The 16,157-nt window shown below is 53.6% G+C and overlaps 6 protein-coding genes and 1 non-coding gene across 7 annotated transcripts; 3 read left to right on the top strand and 4 right to left on the bottom strand.

Moving 5' to 3' along the window:
- Window positions 1-111: 111 nt before the first annotated feature.
- On the bottom strand, window positions 112-1,963 carry B0H65DRAFT_476214 (eukaryotic translation initiation factor 2 alpha subunit). Its single transcript, XM_062827348.1, has 4 exons — window positions 1,442-1,963; window positions 1,002-1,372; window positions 687-923; window positions 112-620 (listed from the first exon to the last, which is right to left on the bottom strand). Exons 1-4 carry the CDS (start codon window positions 1,517-1,519, stop codon window positions 374-376), a joined length of 933 nt encoding a protein of 310 aa, XP_062678712.1. The 5' UTR covers window positions 1,520-1,963; the 3' UTR covers window positions 112-373.
- Window positions 1,964-2,655: 692 nt separating this feature from the next.
- On the top strand, window positions 2,656-7,451 carry B0H65DRAFT_297878 (lysophospholipase nte-1). Its single transcript, XM_062823112.1, has 2 exons — window positions 2,656-5,914; window positions 5,980-7,451. The coding sequence occupies exons 1-2, from the start codon at window positions 3,058-3,060 to the stop codon at window positions 7,341-7,343; spliced, it is 4,221 nt and encodes a 1,406-aa protein (XP_062678713.1). The 5' UTR covers window positions 2,656-3,057; the 3' UTR covers window positions 7,344-7,451.
- B0H65DRAFT_297874 (pyridoxal phosphate-dependent transferase) lies at window positions 7,452-9,645 on the bottom strand. Its single transcript, XM_062823111.1, has 3 exons — window positions 9,267-9,645; window positions 9,030-9,192; window positions 7,452-8,967 (listed from the first exon to the last, which is right to left on the bottom strand). Exons 1-3 carry the CDS (start codon window positions 9,313-9,315, stop codon window positions 7,653-7,655), a joined length of 1,527 nt encoding a protein of 508 aa, XP_062678714.1. The 5' UTR covers window positions 9,316-9,645; the 3' UTR covers window positions 7,452-7,652.
- Window positions 9,595-10,630, bottom strand: B0H65DRAFT_297863 (uncharacterized protein). The gene is made up of 3 exons (XM_062823110.1): window positions 10,286-10,630; window positions 9,863-10,209; window positions 9,595-9,714 (listed from the first exon to the last, which is right to left on the bottom strand). Exons 1-2 carry the CDS (start codon window positions 10,482-10,484, stop codon window positions 9,956-9,958), a joined length of 453 nt encoding a protein of 150 aa, XP_062678715.1. The 5' UTR covers window positions 10,485-10,630; the 3' UTR covers window positions 9,595-9,714; window positions 9,863-9,955.
- Window positions 10,631-10,985: 355 nt separating this feature from the next.
- On the bottom strand, window positions 10,986-12,067 carry B0H65DRAFT_476219 (uncharacterized protein). The gene has a single exon (XM_062827349.1). It carries the CDS (start codon window positions 11,616-11,618, stop codon window positions 11,211-11,213), a length of 408 nt encoding a protein of 135 aa, XP_062678716.1. The 5' UTR covers window positions 11,619-12,067; the 3' UTR covers window positions 10,986-11,210.
- Window positions 12,068-12,079: 12 nt separating this feature from the next.
- Window positions 12,080-12,150, top strand: B0H65DRAFT_t387. Its single transcript has one exon. It is a non-coding gene; the product is annotated as a tRNA-Gly (tRNA).
- A 374-nt stretch (window positions 12,151-12,524) lies between these two features.
- B0H65DRAFT_476221 (calcium-activated chloride channel-domain-containing protein) lies at window positions 12,525-15,733 on the top strand. The gene is made up of 4 exons (XM_062827350.1): window positions 12,525-12,934; window positions 13,000-13,040; window positions 13,101-15,178; window positions 15,274-15,733. Exons 1-4 carry the CDS (start codon window positions 12,870-12,872, stop codon window positions 15,304-15,306), a joined length of 2,217 nt encoding a protein of 738 aa, XP_062678717.1. The 5' UTR covers window positions 12,525-12,869; the 3' UTR covers window positions 15,307-15,733.
- The last annotated feature ends 424 nt before the right edge of the window (window positions 15,734-16,157 follow it).

Genomic DNA, 16,157 nt, shown 5'->3' on the forward strand with positions numbered 1-16,157 from the left:
TAATTGCAGCCAAAAGTCCGGGCAGGCGGCGATAAGAAAACGATAAGATCGCTTGTCGGCCCCGGTAGCTGCATATCCTCGAGCGCCGTAAATCTAGTACACCACGTGCATCCAAAACATGACGGTCGTTATTAAGTCTTTGTTCATTAATCCTCGTCCCTCGCTCACATTCATTAGGCATGCGCTTGATGCAATCTTTCGGTTGATTCCTCTACCGCCTGAAGGACTTTTGTATCCCCTAGACGCCAGCCCTGTGTCGCAAAAACTGTATACATGCATCCCTAAACCTTTCCTCAAAATAGTGTCGAGTATTCCCAATGAGCCTGAAAAAAAATAGCTCCGTTCAGACATGGTTGCAAAATGAAGAGGCGCCTTAGACGGTCTCGGGGATATTATCGTCGGACTCGCTGACGCTCTCGTCGCCGCTGACCTCGGCGTTCTCGCGCTCACGCTTCTCCATGAGAGCCTGGAGCTCAGCATCATCGGACTCGGTGACAGCCTTGGGCTCCATCTTCACTACAAGGTGGCCACCAGCAGCTTCGATGCTGGTCCGCATGTCTTGAATGGCCTCCTGAAGGCGGGCAATACCGGCGTTCTTGTCCAAGCAGGTGTTGGTAAGGCTGTATAGGGTTATTAGCTGCCACTTTTCCTTCAAAATTGCGAGAAGCTTTCTTGCAAGGACTTACACATAAAGAGGGGGGGACACAAGTCTGCACTTGACCTGGGTTTCCTCAGTGTTGCGAGCCTCCGCAGTGCGGAGAGCGGTCTTGATAGCATCGATACCCTCATAGCCGAAGCAAGTAACCTCGACATCGGCACGGACCTTGGTAGGCTGGGGAGTCAAACGCTTGCTGATGTAGGTCTTGAGCTCCTCGGCGACCGCCTCAGTGGGGAACTGGATGTCATTCCAGACGTCGGGGTTGCTTCACATCCATGTCAGCATCCTGTCCAATACCGCCATTCGTCCCACGACTGTATGCCTGTTTCCCGGAGTGACGTACGTGATCGAAAGCTTGAAGGCATCAAGCGAGTGGCCGTATTTCTTGTTGAGGGGCCATCCTATCGTCTCGTAGAGCTGCTCGATGGGAACGAGAGTCTTCTCGGCAACGTGGCGCATAATCGAGTGGACGATTTTGCTCTTGTTGTAACGCTCCTCGCAACGAACGATATCCTCGGGGGAGACACGGCGCTTGGACAAATCGATATAACCCTTCTCCTTGTCGACACGGAGAACGACGACGACCTCGTTGCGACCGACACGGATCAACTTCTGGATGGAGCGAATACGTCTTCTGGAAAGCTCAGAGAGCAGGATCATGCCGTCGATGTTGTCGTACTCGAGAAGCTTGACGTAGGCGCCCATATCGGCGATCTAATCTGGGGGTCAGCTCTGACGCATTCACATGCGCATGCGCACCACCGGGACCCCAGTGTATCGTACTTGCTTAACGTTGACCATAACGAAGGAGTCGATTTCAGGATACTTCTCCTCGTAGAAACGGCAGTTTGAGAGCGACATCTTGGCGACTGGTGCCTTTTCCCGGGCGGGGCAAACGGGGAAATAAGTGGTGTTGGTGGTGGTGTTGAAAGGGGGAGGGCGATGTCGGCGACGAGGTTCGCAACAATGGGCGAGATGGAGTTCGAGTGGGTGGTCTGGAGGGGTTGATGACCGAGAAAGAAAATTGACCGAGTTCGCTGCAAGTGGCCACAGCTGGGAAAGGTCCTCTGGAAGTTCAGTCCTGGTTGCGGCGGCGGGTTCTCGAAGAGGGTCCAGAGAGGCTCAAAGGACTCAGAGTCAAGCCAGATGCGTCGCAGTATTTTTCGGGTACCAACCAAAAATTACGTGCAGACAAGACTGCGAAAGTGGCGGGGCACTGGGGAAACGAAAGTGGGCTGTGGCTGGTGCGCGGGATTGAGGGGTGAATTTCACGTTCTTACCGTGACGGCAAGACGCGGCTCCATCTTTTCTTTGCGGTCGGGGTGAGGAAGCGCACAGTGGGAACAATGGCACGGCAGGTATGTACCTCTCGGTTACCCCACCTGCCCTTCCGAACCCCACTGTGCCGAGCGCCAGCTCAATGGGCAGGAACAACGACGTCAATCGTGAACCGACAGTGGGGACAAGCCTGGAATCTTCCTTGGACATTCGTCGAGCTAGGGAGCTTCGACCACTGAACCTTGCTTGTCAACCAACGACGGGACTTGGAGATTCGAACTTTCCCGTCGCATAATAAGTCCCGAGGGCCGACCATCACCCGACCTCCTACGCCTTATGTCTCTCCTTGGAGAATCTCGCCTATTTCCTTTTCTCGACGGTCTCCGTCCCGGGTGACAACACTTAAACCGACATGACAAAGAACCGAGCGACGATACCGCAGACAAGGTAGTAAGAGTTGGGTTTCAACAACAGGCATCGGGGAGGGGACAACACACCTTGATTAGGTTGCGACGGTACCTTGGGGTTCACCTTGATCGACGACACCATCCTCCACTATTCCCACGACGACGGCGCGACAATACCGCGATACTTACTACACTTCGCGCGACGAAGACGACGCAGACGAATTCATAACAAAACACACACTTTCTCCTTTCCAGACACAACCGACACGACCGGCCCGGTAACTCTTGGCTTGCTTGATGCTTCAGGCTTCTGAAAATGGAGTCTCTTAGCAACCTCAGCAACGCCATGAGCTCGGTGCTTTCCGAGACGACGTCCACGACTGCGACGGCGATCCTCGCCGATCCTACAGAAGCTCTCTCGTCTGTGGTCGCCCTCGCCAGCGATGCGGTCGTCAAAGCTAGCGATGTGGTTCCCGAACACACCTCGATATCATGGTTCACCCTCATCCTCCGGCTCTTGCACCTCATCTCGAGTGTGCTATACTTCGTCATCAAGCTGGCCACCATCACTACACCCACATTCCTGTTCAACATCTTTTCGACTAGTCTGACTGTGACCATGAACGCTACTACGCTGTAAGTCATCCGCCAGCCGCATATTGTGTACATGGACTGGAGGCTGGTGGATCTAACTGTGTGTTTAGTGTGCTTATCATGTTGTTCATGATGGGAGGAGTCACCTGGGTGGTCAGATATCGCTACTTGAACATGTACTCACGGCTTCCTCCCGAGCCCCAGCGCAAAGAGCCAGCCGTTGACCTGTTCCCCGAAACACAGGAGGAGGGAGTAAAGTCCGGGCTAGCAAGCTACTTTGACGAGTTCCTCAGCGCCATCAAGATTTTTGGTTATCTGGAAAGGCCGGTTTTCCATGAACTGACCCGCAGCATGTCGACGAGGAAGCTGATCGCTGGCGAAACCCTCAACCTCGAGGAAGAACAAGGATTCTGTCTTGTGGTCGACGGTATGGTGGAGATCTTTGTCAAATCCGCCAGAGATGGTCGATACTCAGCCAGTGGCCCTTCGTTCGAGACCAGTAGCGACGATGAGGAAGGCTTTGCTCCGGGTCGCCAGCGCTACCAGCTTCTGACCGAAGTGCGAAACGGTGCCCCCATGTCATCACTGTTCTCTATCATGTCACTCTTTACCGAAGATATCCAAATGCATGACACCGACGACGACGACAGCCCCGACCCAACGCCTTCCGCTGCTGGCACCGCTATGCCTGGTTACCCTATGAACGCCAACTTCCGGCAGTCGAACGATACGCTCCCGTCCACCCCAGGTACCCCATTTTCCGACAACCACGAAATGCAATTTGGTTTGGCTTCGGCTGAGTCTCTAACATCGTCTCCCCTAGCTCATGATTCTTCGAGGATACCAACACTTTCTCTCGCGAACGCTCGTCCTGCTGTACCCCGCCGGCCGGTACCGAAGAGGCTCAATACCACCTCAGCCCATCCAGATATTATTGCGAGAGCGACAGTGGACACCACCATAGCCATTATCCCCGCCAGCGCCTTCAGGCGTCTGATCAAGATATATCCCAAGGCCACTGCGCACATCGTTCATGTCATCCTTTCGAGGTTTCAGAGAGTTACACTTGCCACTGCTTACAACTACCTTGGTTTGAGCGGCGAAGTATTGCAGATGGAGCGCAACATGTTGAAGTATACAGTTCGGCAGCTCCCTAATCATCTCAGAGGAGACGCTTTGGACAGACTCAAGGAGAAGTTCAAGCGGGAAAGGGAAAGAATTGGAGAGAAGGAGGTCGAAAAGGGCATTGCTCTTCACAATGCGCATGCTGCCCGCCGACGTCGTTCGGCTGCCTCGCTTCGGAAAGAAGTGGCACTGCAGGCATATTCGAAAAGGCGGCAGAGCATCGTCACCGCGACCCCTGCATTCGGAGCACGTCGAGAACGCCGATCACCCGACATGTCTAGCCCCGGCGATTTGCTCACGAATACGCAACAGTTGAAGTCTGGACCGGCATCGCAGCTTGATCTAGCGCGAGACGCTATATCTCCTCGGCCACAGCGAAATCTCAGTCCCTTCTCTACTCCCCGAAACGCACATGTCTCCCTTGACACGAGAGAAGCCCTTGATGAAGACGACATGTTCCGAGAGTCGGTGCTCGAATGCATGTTCAGGGCCATTGGCTTGACCGGTAACGGAAGTGTCAATCCGGATTCCACGCAAGCTTCCCCAAGGTTCGTTCCTATGGACCAGCGACGTTCGAGGGGTGGTCTAGGCCATACTGCCTTTGGCTTCATGGATGCCTTCGACCCATTTGACAACGACACGGAGTCAGTTACGTCTGGTGGATTTAACTCATCGTCACCAGTCCCCAATCCTCAACTACTCGCACACGATATGAAGGACGAGGCTGAGATCGTCTTCTTTCCTAAGGGCTCTGTCTTGGTGGAGCAAGGCGAGAGGAATCCTGGTCTCTATTATGTTATTGATGGTTTTCTCGACATTTGCGTTCCGGGCGACGATTCATCACATGACCTTCTCCAGTCATCAGCCAAGGTAGACCATGGCCACGGTTCAACAACTGGTGCCGACGCCTTCGGAGCCAACTCGTCGCGCTTTCCAGAACCGAATATGAACAACAACTTTGGCGCTGAGCAGAAAAAAGGCAAACAAGGTCGAAGGAGCGTGGCTCTGATCAAACCAGGTGGGCTTGCTGGTTATGTCGGTACTATTTCCTCATACAGATCGTTTATCGATGTTGTTGCGAGAACAGATGTCTGTGTCGGCTTTCTCCCGCTCGCCTCCATCGAGAGGATTGTTGACCGTTATCCCATTGTTCTGCTTACCATGGCTAAGCGGCTTACCGAGTTACTGCCGCGTCTACTTCTGCACATTGACTTTGCTCTCGAGTGGGTGCAGGTCAACTCCGGTCAGGTTTTGTTCCGCGAAGGCGACGAAAGCGAAGCTATCTACCTTGTTCTCAACGGCCGGTTAAGACTGGTTGAAGATCAGAAAGAGGGCGGAATGAACGTCAAAGCCGAATTCGGCCAGGGAGAGAGTATCGGAGAGCTGGAAGTGTTGACTGAATCCTCACGTACCGGAACTCTACACGCAATCCGCGAAACCGAACTGGCGAAACTTCCTCGGACGCTCTTCAACAACTTAGCCCAGGAGCATCCTAACATCACCATCAAGATTTCCAAGATTATCGCAGCTCGAATGAGGGCGTTCATCGACGATCCTTCACGTATGGGACTCAAAGATAATATGGTTCGAAGCTACAAGAGCTCTTCGACTCTAAATTTGAGGACTGTGGCAATCTTACCTGTCACCGCGGGTGTCCCTGTTGTTGAGTTTGGCAATAGGTTAATGAACGCACTATCACAAGTTGGACCTCCGAATGGCGCAACTTGCTTGAACCAAGCAGCAATTCTCAATCACCTCGGAAAACACGCATTCAACAAGATGGGAAAGCTCAAGCTGTCACAGTACCTCGCCGATCTAGAAGAGAAATATGGACTTGTTATCTACGTAGCTGGTAAGTTCAACCCGGTCGATTTCGGCTTGTTGTAACTATCTATAAGCGGAACTAACTCATGACAGACACGAACGTCAACACGCCATGGACCCAAACATGCATCACGCAGGCTGATTGTGTATTATTCGTCGGCCTCGCGGACAGCTCCCCTGAAATCGGAGAGTATGAGCGCTTCATGCTTGGCATGAAGTCAACGGCCCGAAAGATTCTTGTCCTCGTTCACCAAGAGCGTTACTCTAACCCTGGTCTGACGAGGCAATGGCTGAAGAACCGAATGTGGATCAACGGAGGCCACTTCCATGTTCAAATGGAATACACCCCCACCACTGTGCCTATCCATCCGCCCACGAAACGGTTCGGGCCAAGCCTCAAGCAGCGGGTTCAGATCTTGCAGGCAGAAATTCAGAAGTACACCTCCCGAAAAGTTCGCCACGTTCCTTTCTACTCCCCCGACGCTCCGTTCAAGGGAGACTTTCATCGGTTGGCGAGGCGGTTGTGCGGCAAATCTGTGGGTCTCGTCCTGGGTGGTGGTGGCGCCAGAGGAATTGCGCATATCGGAATCATCAGAGCGATGGAAGAGGCCGGAATCCCCATTGACATGGTCGGAGGAACGTCAATCGGAGCCTTCATCGGCGGGTTGTACGCCAGGCATGCGGATGTGGTTCCCATCTTCGGTCTAGCCAAGAAGTTCGCTGGGCGTATGGCAAGCATGTGGAGGTTCGCTTTTGACCTGACATATCCGTCCGCCTCCTACACAACCGGCCACGAGTTCAACCGCGGAATTTTCAAGACCTTTGGGAAAACGCAGATTGAAGATTTCTGGCTGGAGTACTACTGCAACACCACCAACATCAGCAAGAGCCGAGTCGAGTTTCACACCAGTGGTTACGCATGGCGCTATATCAGAGCGTCCATGTCCTTGGCTGGTTTACTCCCACCTCTGTGCGACGAAGGCAGCATGCTTTTGGACGGCGGCTACATCGACAATCTGACGGTATCTCACATGAAATCTCTCGGTTCGGACGTCATTTTTGCCGTTGACGTCGGCTCGCTTGATGATAACACGCCGCAGGCCTTTGGCGACTCTCTGTCTGGTGTATGGGCATTCTTCAACCGCTGGAATCCGTTCTCATCGGTACCCAATCCGCCCACGCTAGCAGAAATCCAGGCCCGCCTTGCGTACGTGTCGAGTGTCGGTGAGCTAGAGAGGGCAAAGACGATGCCCGGATGCATTTACATGCGCCCTCCGATTGACGACTATGGAACGCTGGACTTTGGCAAATTTGACGAGATCTATGGGGTCGGGTACAAATATGGCCAGGAGTTCCTCCAGAAGTTGAGGGAGCAGGGTGTGTTGCCTCTGGCTGAGGAGACGGAGGCGAAGAAAGCCTTAAGAAGAACGATGGCGCCAAGGCGTGCGAGTATATAGTGCCGGCATGTGGTTGAGTTGCGATAGCCGTTTAGAGGAGGGAAGAGGAGTTGTAGAAGATGAGAATTGCATTGGGTTTATCATTTACACCATGTCTTATGTGTAACGACAGAGTTATACTGATTCTAACGTCCATGTACATTTGGTGTGTCATTGTTAGTATCAGAGGGGTTTGGGTAGGTCTCGGTGGCTTGATCAGAAGGAAACGTTGCGTTGATGCTTTGCATCATTCTGGTCCTCAACGGTATCATTTGCTTTTATCTACCTGGCGCCATGCACACACCATGTCTCTTATTCTTAACCCGCGCTCTAAGCCTTGAGAACTTCCTCCGCCGCCTCAACCAAAATCTTCCACGACCGGTCAACATGCTCCTTCTCAGTCGTACTCACGCCAGTCATCAAGCGAATGGCAAACATGCCATCCAGCACCGTGCTAGTCACCCACATCCTGCCGGAAGCGTTGATCTTCTCGCACACAGCCTTGGTGAGCGCATTCAGCTCCTCCTCGCTCTTACCCTGCTCCTTGCCGGCCACCCTGAACACAGTCAGGGTAAAGCTGGGGCCAGTCAAAATCTCAAACAGATCCGGCCTAGACTTGAGCGAGTCGGCAAACTCCTCGCCCAGCTTGAGGGTCCGCGAGATATACTCCTGCAGGCCCTTGACGCCGTAGCTCCGCAGCACGAACCAGATCTTGAGCGACCGGAAGCGACGGCCCAGCGGGATCATCCACTCGCGGTAGTCCGTCACCAGCCCGCCCTCGGACGCCTTGTTGCCGTACACGGCCTGGTTGATGGTCAAAGCCTGGATGAACCAGTTGCGGTCGCGCACGAAGAGGCACGAGGCGTCGAAGTTGGTCAGCAGCCACTTGTGCATGTTCATGTTGAACGAGTGGAAGTTCTCGATCAGCGAGATGGTCACCTGCTCCTGGACCGAGGGCAGGACCAGCGCCGAGCCGGCGTAGGCTGCGTCGATGTGTACCCACAGCTCACCGGGTGTGCCGGCAGGGTGCACGGGGTCCGACTTGAGCGTCGACACGATACCCGCAAAGTCGTCGACCGCGCAGGTGTCGGTCGTGCCGAGGGTGGCGGTCATGAAGAATGGCTCGAGCCCGCGGGCGCGCAGCTCGGCGAGCGTCTTAGCCAGCACAGGCCCGGTGAGCGAGTAGCCCGTGTCGGCGTGGACGGGGATGGTGTGGAAGCGCACGGCAGAGATGATGGAGGCCTTCTTGGTGGACGAGTGCGTGGCCGACGTGGCGAGCGCCACCATCTTGCTGCGCTTGTGGGCGATGGCGTCCTCGCGCGCCTCGGAGCCCTCGGGGAACTGGTCCAGAGGTACCGTCTCGCGCAGGTACTTGTCGCGGGCGGCGACCATGGCGACCAGAACAGCCTCGGAGGCGGAGCCCTGGATGACGCCGCCGCCCCGGGTGGGACCGGTGGACAGGTAGCATTCGGGAAGGCCGAGGACCTTGGCCAGCCAGTCGAGCACGATCGTCTCGAGCTCAGTCACGGCTGGAGAGCAGATCCAGTTGAAGGCCGCGGCGGGGAGGGCGGCGCTGTAGAGCTCGCCGAGAAGGGAGGGGTAGCTGGTGGCGCAGGGGAAGAAGGCGTGGAAGCCGGGGTGTTGCCTAGTTTCACATTCAGTCTTTGCTTCTCGTTAAGATAAAGTGAAATGCTGAGGTGGCCTTACCAGTGAGTGATACCGGGGAGGATCTTGCCCTCCATGTCTTTGTGGATATCAGTCCATGCCTCGCCTTCTACCGGGGCCTCGGATGGCAGAAGTTTCCGAAGGTAGCCAGGCTCTACGGTGGACACGACATCCCGATCATCGAGGTTGTCGTAGTAGCTGGCAACTGTATAAGTGTTTTAGTGAGATGTCCGCTGGGTGATGATAACGAGAAAAATTCGAGGAAGTTACGAAACTCACTGTCGTCAATGGCCGTGGCAGCGGCCTCACGGAAACCCTGGGAGTCCATCTTCAAGATATGGTATATTTTGATGATACCTCGGGAAGACTGAAGTCTAAACCTGAGGAAGAATAAGATGTTATGAAACTTCGCCCAGCGGCTCCCTGATATATACCACAAAGTTGGCGCCGGAACAGTTCTAGAACCCCTCAATTGAGCCGGATCCACTTATCCCGTTTCGGAGGTCCCGCACCTGCCGGCCGAAAAACGGGACACCCGGAAAGTGGAGGCCCAACACACGTGCGCCCTTTCGTGGACATCAAGTCATCAACATCCACAGCGATCGGTAACCGGCATGGCGACGACTTCGATCGCGAGAACCAAAACCAGGACCAGAAAGCAGAAACGGAAACGAGCTTGACTGTATTTACTTGTCGGTTAGGTTGGTGGAGTCCACCCTCTAGGGGTCTCGCTTACACCCAGCCAACCGACTTCAGAGGGAATCCTTGACATGGATGATGTTGAAACCACCATCGTGACGCTCACGGTGGGTGATGACACCAACACGGCCTGAAGTCGGTTGGCTGGCTGTAAGCGAGACCCCCAGAGGGTGGGCTCTACGCCTAACCGACGAGTATGGCGAAGACGACATGGCGTCACGCGCGATATCACAAGTCCCCGATGACCTTGTCCTTGGCCTCCGGCTCCTTCAGCGCATTGCAGTCCTTATCGCAGCTGATCTCTCTTGGGACCTGATTTTCATAAACTCGGAGTTATTATGGTCCACATCATCAACGACTTTCTGTTTTGGGGATGACCACTCCACGATGCGGTAACCATAGGGTTTTGACGAGTGATCATCACTTACATGTGGCATGTCAGGATTCAACTCATACACGCAACAACACATCGGCCGAGGCTCATAGTCTAAGCATTTCTCGAGATAATCGACCTTTCCGGGCCCTGTGGGGAATTTGTTACTATCAGTTCCAGTGGTGGTTGGTATGTTTAAGACTCAAAGATTCGTTTTCTTTCCTACCAATGCATTCGACTTGGAAGCCGGAGTAATCAAGGGTATCGCAGCAATAGGCGTTCGTTCTGCTTGGACAGGTTGTTTTGCCATCGACCGTTTTGCTCTGGTTCTCTGCAATCTCGGGAGACACCTTCTCGTAGGTCGGTGGAACGAGGACGCCCATGGCAGGGACAGCCAGCCCGAAGTAAAGGAAGGAGACGCGCATTATGATGGAGATGGAGCAAGTTCTACCGGGAAGGTGATGATAAAGTCAAAGACTCGGTGTGAACGCAAGAACAACCGCACCAAATAGATATCTCGGACTTTAACACGACCGAGGTGTGCGGAAAAAAGACCGAACACTTTCTGGTGTGTTGTCGTCTAAGTGTGTTCGGACTTAATTCCGCACACCTCGACGTGCCACTGCAGCAGCACAACATCATCACAACGCGCACCCCTGTGCAACTGCAGCCGTTGGTGGCGAAATACGACCTTCCCAATAAGGAGCCGTGACGCCGCCTAGCTACGTACACTATCGAGCGGTGGTAAGAATAAACCGAACAAGGGCAGTCCAATACCGCTGGGTATAGTTGGGAAGGCCGTTACAAAGTTATGGTAGGGATTACAATAATTTAGAAACACATCGGTCAGAGTCTATTAAGGGTTCTTCCATCCAGCAACTGCCTAGATGTTAGGTTTGAATATGTAATAAAGACGCTTGGATGCGTGATAGAGTATACCCAAGGTGTGAAGTACTAATCGTAACGTGTTCGGCTTATTTTTTAGGACCATTCGACTATATACGCTGCTCCTTGTGGTGTAAGAAGTGAACCATTGGACTGTTTGTTCCGTGTAAAAGGAATTGTAGCAAACTAGTACAAAACCGAAGCCGGAAACTACAGAACCTCCATCGATAAATGAAAGGAAACAGCTGAGTACTACCCCCACAAAGTTATTTGACCCGTTCAGAAGACCAGGATCGATTAAAATTCACGTCCACAACTCTCTCGTCTATGGTGTACAGAGAAATACGGTAACCCCCGTTTGGTAAAGCAGTGAGCGTCGCAGTCGCAGCTTTGATAATGTCGTCGGGTTTAAAAGTCTGGTAGGTCATCCACTGCTTGGCCTGCGGCGGGCTCTGATTGTCGTTCGACTTGGGCGCAACAGTGAGGTGGTGAACCGCGCCGTTAAGGATCCCAGATTCGCCGGCTGCGAGCGTCAGGAGAGTCTTTCCTGCCGCAGACGTGTGGAATATTATTGTGTCAGTTGTCTCGTTCTTGACCATGTTGAACTTGAAGGCGACGGGAATAGCGACATACCTGTATGGAAAGCACTCCCCTTCTGTCGGGGGGGAAGCCATTACGACAAGGAAGGTAGACAGCGATACGGAGGAAGGAAGACATTCTCAAGATGGCTGATCAGAAGCCGGGTTGGCCACAGATTCTCATGTATATAAGCCGGTCTTCCCCCCGCCTCCGGAGGTCTTCTCCTCTTCTCCGGAATCATCACACTTTTCACATAATCAATTGGTTCCTGCTTTCCCACTTCGATTGACAACAAGCACAGGAACAAACCCAAAACCTCAAGATGGCCGCTTTGGAGACTTCTGTTACAATCAACGGCAACTTCTTGTCGCTGTCTAAACCTTCATCCGCCGACGATATGAATGCGTGCAAGGGTCTCCCGAAGGTGTGATGTATTAGACCGCGAGGTGTTCGGTTTATTCTTACGACCGCTCGACTGTGTAGAAGTGTACCATGAAACGGGAGCGTCGGAACTTAGGCAGAAGATTTGGCTCGCTAATACGTGAAATCTGATTAAGCGCCAGTGGTTTAGTGGTAAAATCCATCGTTGCCATCGATGGGCCCCGCGTTCGATTCGCGGCTGGCGCATCACGATTTCTTTTTTGTCCTTTTTTTCTGTCTTGTTCTTCGTAAGAAGACCTAATAATCCTCTTTTATTTGAAAATCAGGGGCTTATTTTCTTTGATGCTGATCAGTTGTATACAAGACTCAAGCGAACTATTGCCGAGTTTTTGGTAAACATTGATCTTCCATAGTGGTTTCGTTTCGTTAGAGAAGCTTTTGTTGTGCAAATACTGTACGAAAATGAGTTTCACTTTTGAACAGACAGAAAGGAGTTTGAATGTCCAAACACTGTGAAGCCCAACACTTTCCAGTAGAACTTTCTTGATCAAAGCGCAATTCAGACAGGCTACGCTCAAGCTCACAGCTTTGAAATGCCGAATAGCTTGTAGACGTCAAATCCCAAGGCCATGTTTACTCCGAATGTCTCTTGACGTTGGGGGCGTTCGCTCCGCGCACAGACCAAGTAATCCTCGTTTGAGAAAGAGCCAAGAGCCCAGGATCTTGGTGCTGCAACGTGGAACGGGAGAGGTGGACGCCCAGTGACGTCGATCACCCTTTCTCGAATTCCAGGGTTCATCCAGACCTGGGCTTTCATCTCATCATCGTCTCTAATATATTGGGACGTCCATCCTCTCAATCGCGCATAGACCGACATACATCCAGCCTCGGAACTCTCTACGACGGTCCTCAATTGACGCCTACCCTAATCGAAGAAACGGGCCTGAGCGCCAGTGACCGACACGATGGCCGACCCATTGTCGTTCTACCTGGACGACAAGCCGCAGCCCGGAACCGGGTCCAACTTTAAGTGAGTGAGATGCTTCACATAGTTTGTTTTGGTTTGCGATGTGACCGTGACTAACATCAGCGCAGCGTTGACTATGTGATCCATTACAAGCTGCCCACCACTTCCGGTTCGTCCGCCCCTGGCATGACCTCTCCAGCAGGATCAGACAATGCTAACATCCACCCAGTAAATGAGAAAGAGGAAGCTGAGGCTGCTTTCATTCAGCTTATCAACGCCCTCTCCGCCGTCGGATTTGCGACCGAAGTTCGACCGGGCGGGAAATCGTCCCTTTTGGTCTTCACCAAGATCGCCTCCGAGAAGCTCCTCACTTCCCAGGTCTACCGGTACCGTATCCAGGACTGGCTTTTCGGCGTCCGCACCTCTGCACCTAACCAGGATCTTTCCAAATACCTTGAGGAGGAGCCCGTGAGCGAGGCCGAACGGCTGCGGCTGACCTATCTTCTCATCACCAAATCGAAGAACGAGGGCGGCGCCGGTATCACCGCCAAGGTGGGCAAGTGGAAATACGTCGACTCCATCTTCCCCCTTCACGACCATGCGTTCAACCACCGATGGATCAAGGCATGGTCCGGCAAGTACTTTCTCGATGAGGAGGACCTGAACCGCATCCGGGACAAGTTTGGCGAGCGCGTGGCCTTTTACTTCGCCTTCCTCCAGTCATACTTTGCCTTCATGCTGTTCCCGGCTGCCTTTGGCTTTGCTGCCTGGCTTATTCTCGGCAAGTTTTCGTGGTTCTATGCCGTGGTCAACTCCCTCTGGTCCGTAGTCTTCTTTGAGCACTGGAAAACCAAGGAAGTCGATCTTGCCGTCCGCTGGGGAGTTCGCGGTGTTTCGAGAATCCAGCACCCCAGGCCGCAGTTTCAGTTCGAAAGGGAAGCGCAGGATCCAGTGACCGGTGAGATCGTTCGGGTGTACTCACCATTCAAGCGCCTCTCTCGCCAGCTGCTCCAGATTCCATTCGCTCTGGCTTGTGTTGTCGTGCTTGGTGGCCTGATTGTGAGCTGCTTCGGGATCGAGGTTTTCATCACCGAGATCTACACCGGGCCTTTCAAGCAGTACTTGACCTTTTTGCCTACGGTCCTTCTCACCATCTTCATGCCGACCTTCTCGGGACTGCTCACCAACCTCGCCGAGAAGCTGACCAAGGCCGAGAACTACGAGACACACGATGCTCACCAGGCTTCCTTCATTGAAAAGATCTTTGTGCTCAACTTCATTACTTCCTATCTCCCTATCTTCTTGACGGCCTTTGTCTACGTCCCATTCGGCAAGCTTCTTGTACCTTACCTAGATGTGTTCAAGGTCACCGCCCAGAGTTTTACGACCATGGAGAAGCCGGTCACCAAGAGCTGGGAAATCAACCCCGACAGGCTGACACAGCAAGTCATCTACTTCACTGTCACCGCACAGATTGTCAACTTCTTGACCGAGGTCATTGTGCCATATGCCAAGCGCAAGGTTTTCAAGAAGGTTCAGGAGGTGCAGTCCGAGTTTTCCGGCAACGGCCACGAGCTCCAGATCAAGGACCATCCCGACGAGGCAGACTTCCTCAAGCGTGTCAGAAACGAAGCCGAGCTTGACCAATACGATGTCACGGTTGACTACCGCGAGATGGTGGTTCAATTCGGTTATCTCTCGCTCTTCTCCGTCATCTGGCCGCTTGCTGCCTGCTCCTTCCTTGTCAACAACTGGGTTGAGGCCCGCTCCGATGCCATGAAGATTGCCATCGGCAGCCAGCGGCCCGTTCCCTGGCGTGCCGACTCTATCGGACCCTGGCTCCACTCGCTCGGCTTCCTCTCATGGCTCGGCAGCATCATCAGCGCCGCTCTGGTCTACCTGTTCAATAAGCACGACATCAACCCCGACGGCACCCCCTGGGACATTTCCGGCTGGGCGCTGCTCCTGTCTATCCTCTTCGCCGAGCACATCTACTTTGCCGTGCAGCTGGTCGTCCGCAGCCTGGTCCAGAAGCTGGACAACCCCGGTCTGCAGAAGGAGCGCGCCGAGCGGTTCGCCATGCGCAAGAAGCTGCTTGAGCAGACTTTTGGTTCTCATGGGCATGATGCCGACCTCACAGAAGAGGCCCAGGGTCCGGGACACGTGAGCAGTGGCGAAAGGATCACGAGGGAGGCGCTCGAGGAGGAGGCCAGAGTGAACGCGACCAAGACCCCGGAGCAGTTGTTCTGGCTGCGCCAAAGAGGCGCGGCGGAGACTATCGAGATCGGACGGGGTTTGATCGCCGAGGTTGGTACAAACCTAACCCTGACCTCCTAAGAAGCACTGGAAGTTCCAGTTGAGCGCACACAAAAGTGAAACTTCGAGACTGACGATGAAAGCAGGTGGCGGCGGCCAACCAAACCAAGTCGTCGTAAAAGGCCGGCAGCGCGGCTACACAAAACACTTTCATGTGTTATTTTGCCAAAGTTGATGGATAGCGATCGACCACCAAGACTGTCCCATGTCAGCTTGTGTGTGTGGAGGTCTTGGTATGCGGAGTGTGGAACCGGTTCCGTTTCAACGTGGGATTTCATGGTGGAGAGGCGACCTGGATGAATCGGATGACGGCGATCGTGGGTGAGACTGTGATACGAGGTGCTAAACGCAGGTGTAGAAGAGGAGGAAGAATAAAACACCAGTAGAGAATACCTAGCTTTAGTACGTGAATACTTGTTGACTTTGAATCTTGTTCAGGCCCCAATGTTTATCTGTTGTACACTAATGTGAGTCTGCCTCGATGCTTCCCGGCATCATGGGTTTGTTTTGCCTAGCGTACGCTTTACCAAGGAGGGGGGTTCTGCCAGAACTGTCTGGACGCCCAGACGCGCCAGTTTTTAACCGGCGCTCCAAGGGGCAACCCCAGCTTTTGTTATCGGACGGCGGAGCAGTGTGGGGTTGTTATCGCGGCCCCACCTCCCACGCTTTCCGAAGTTCCATGTCGGAGGATGACTCCGCACCATGCACCTCCACGTTTGAAGCCGATGCCGAGCTTTTCCCCGGTGTTCCCCACACCCGACGACGGGAGGGTCATTTGGAATTGGAGGGCCGCCGATTGGTGAATCGGAGTCAGTTAACCAGGGAATCGCCAGGGCCTCCGAACTTCGCAGCCAGCCTTCTGGTGCCGTCTGTGTCCCGCTGGATCCCGCTGAAGTCCGATCAATGCTCGACTAGCCGGCGTTGCCATCTTTTATATCGTCTTCTTTCCCTGCCTTGTTTTGTGTCTTTT

This window comes from Neurospora tetraspora (assembly GCF_033439725.1).
Source record: "Neurospora tetraspora strain CBS 560.94 chromosome Unknown B0H65scaffold_7, whole genome shotgun sequence".
NCBI classification, from domain to species: Eukaryota; Fungi; Ascomycota; class Sordariomycetes; order Sordariales; family Sordariaceae; genus Neurospora; species Neurospora tetraspora.

Excerpts from the sequence above, each read along its gene's own strand:
- B0H65DRAFT_476214 (XM_062827348.1), bottom strand. The coding sequence starts at position 1,519 with ATGTCGCTCTCAAACTGCCGTTTCTACGAGGAGAAGTATCCTGAAATC. Across the intron at positions 1,373-1,441 it reads TTATGGTCAACGTTAAGCAA|ATCGCCGATATGGGCGCCTA; the intron begins GTACGATACACT and ends CCCCCAGATTAG. Across the intron at positions 621-686 it reads GTGTCCCCCCCTCTTTATGT|CCTTACCAACACCTGCTTGG; the intron begins GTAAGTCCTTGC and ends AACCCTATACAG.
- B0H65DRAFT_297878 (XM_062823112.1), top strand. The coding sequence starts at position 3,058 with ATGTTGTTCATGATGGGAGGAGTCACCTGGGTGGTCAGATATCGCTAC. Across the intron at positions 5,915-5,979 it reads ACTTGTTATCTACGTAGCTG|ACACGAACGTCAACACGCCA; the intron begins GTAAGTTCAACC and ends AACTCATGACAG.
- B0H65DRAFT_297874 (XM_062823111.1), bottom strand. The coding sequence starts at position 9,315 with ATGGACTCCCAGGGTTTCCGTGAGGCCGCTGCCACGGCCATTGACGAC. Across the intron at positions 9,193-9,266 it reads TGCCACGGCCATTGACGACA|TTGCCAGCTACTACGACAAC; the intron begins GTGAGTTTCGTA and ends ACACTTATACAG. Across the intron at positions 8,968-9,029 it reads CTCCCCGGTATCACTCACTG|GCAACACCCCGGCTTCCACG; the intron begins GTAAGGCCACCT and ends ATGTGAAACTAG.
- B0H65DRAFT_297863 (XM_062823110.1), bottom strand. The coding sequence starts at position 10,484 with ATGCGCGTCTCCTTCCTTTACTTCGGGCTGGCTGTCCCTGCCATGGGC. Across the intron at positions 10,210-10,285 it reads CTTCCAAGTCGAATGCATTG|GGCCCGGAAAGGTCGATTAT; the intron begins GTAGGAAAGAAA and ends AATTCCCCACAG.
- B0H65DRAFT_476219 (XM_062827349.1), bottom strand. The coding sequence starts at position 11,618 with ATGGCTTCCCCCCCGACAGAAGGGGAGTGCTTTCCATACAGGTATGTC.
- B0H65DRAFT_476221 (XM_062827350.1), top strand. The coding sequence starts at position 12,870 with ATGGCCGACCCATTGTCGTTCTACCTGGACGACAAGCCGCAGCCCGGA. Across the intron at positions 13,041-13,100 it reads CAAGCTGCCCACCACTTCCG|TAAATGAGAAAGAGGAAGCT; the intron begins GTTCGTCCGCCC and ends ACATCCACCCAG. Across the intron at positions 15,179-15,273 it reads GACGGGGTTTGATCGCCGAG|GTGGCGGCGGCCAACCAAAC; the intron begins GTTGGTACAAAC and ends CGATGAAAGCAG.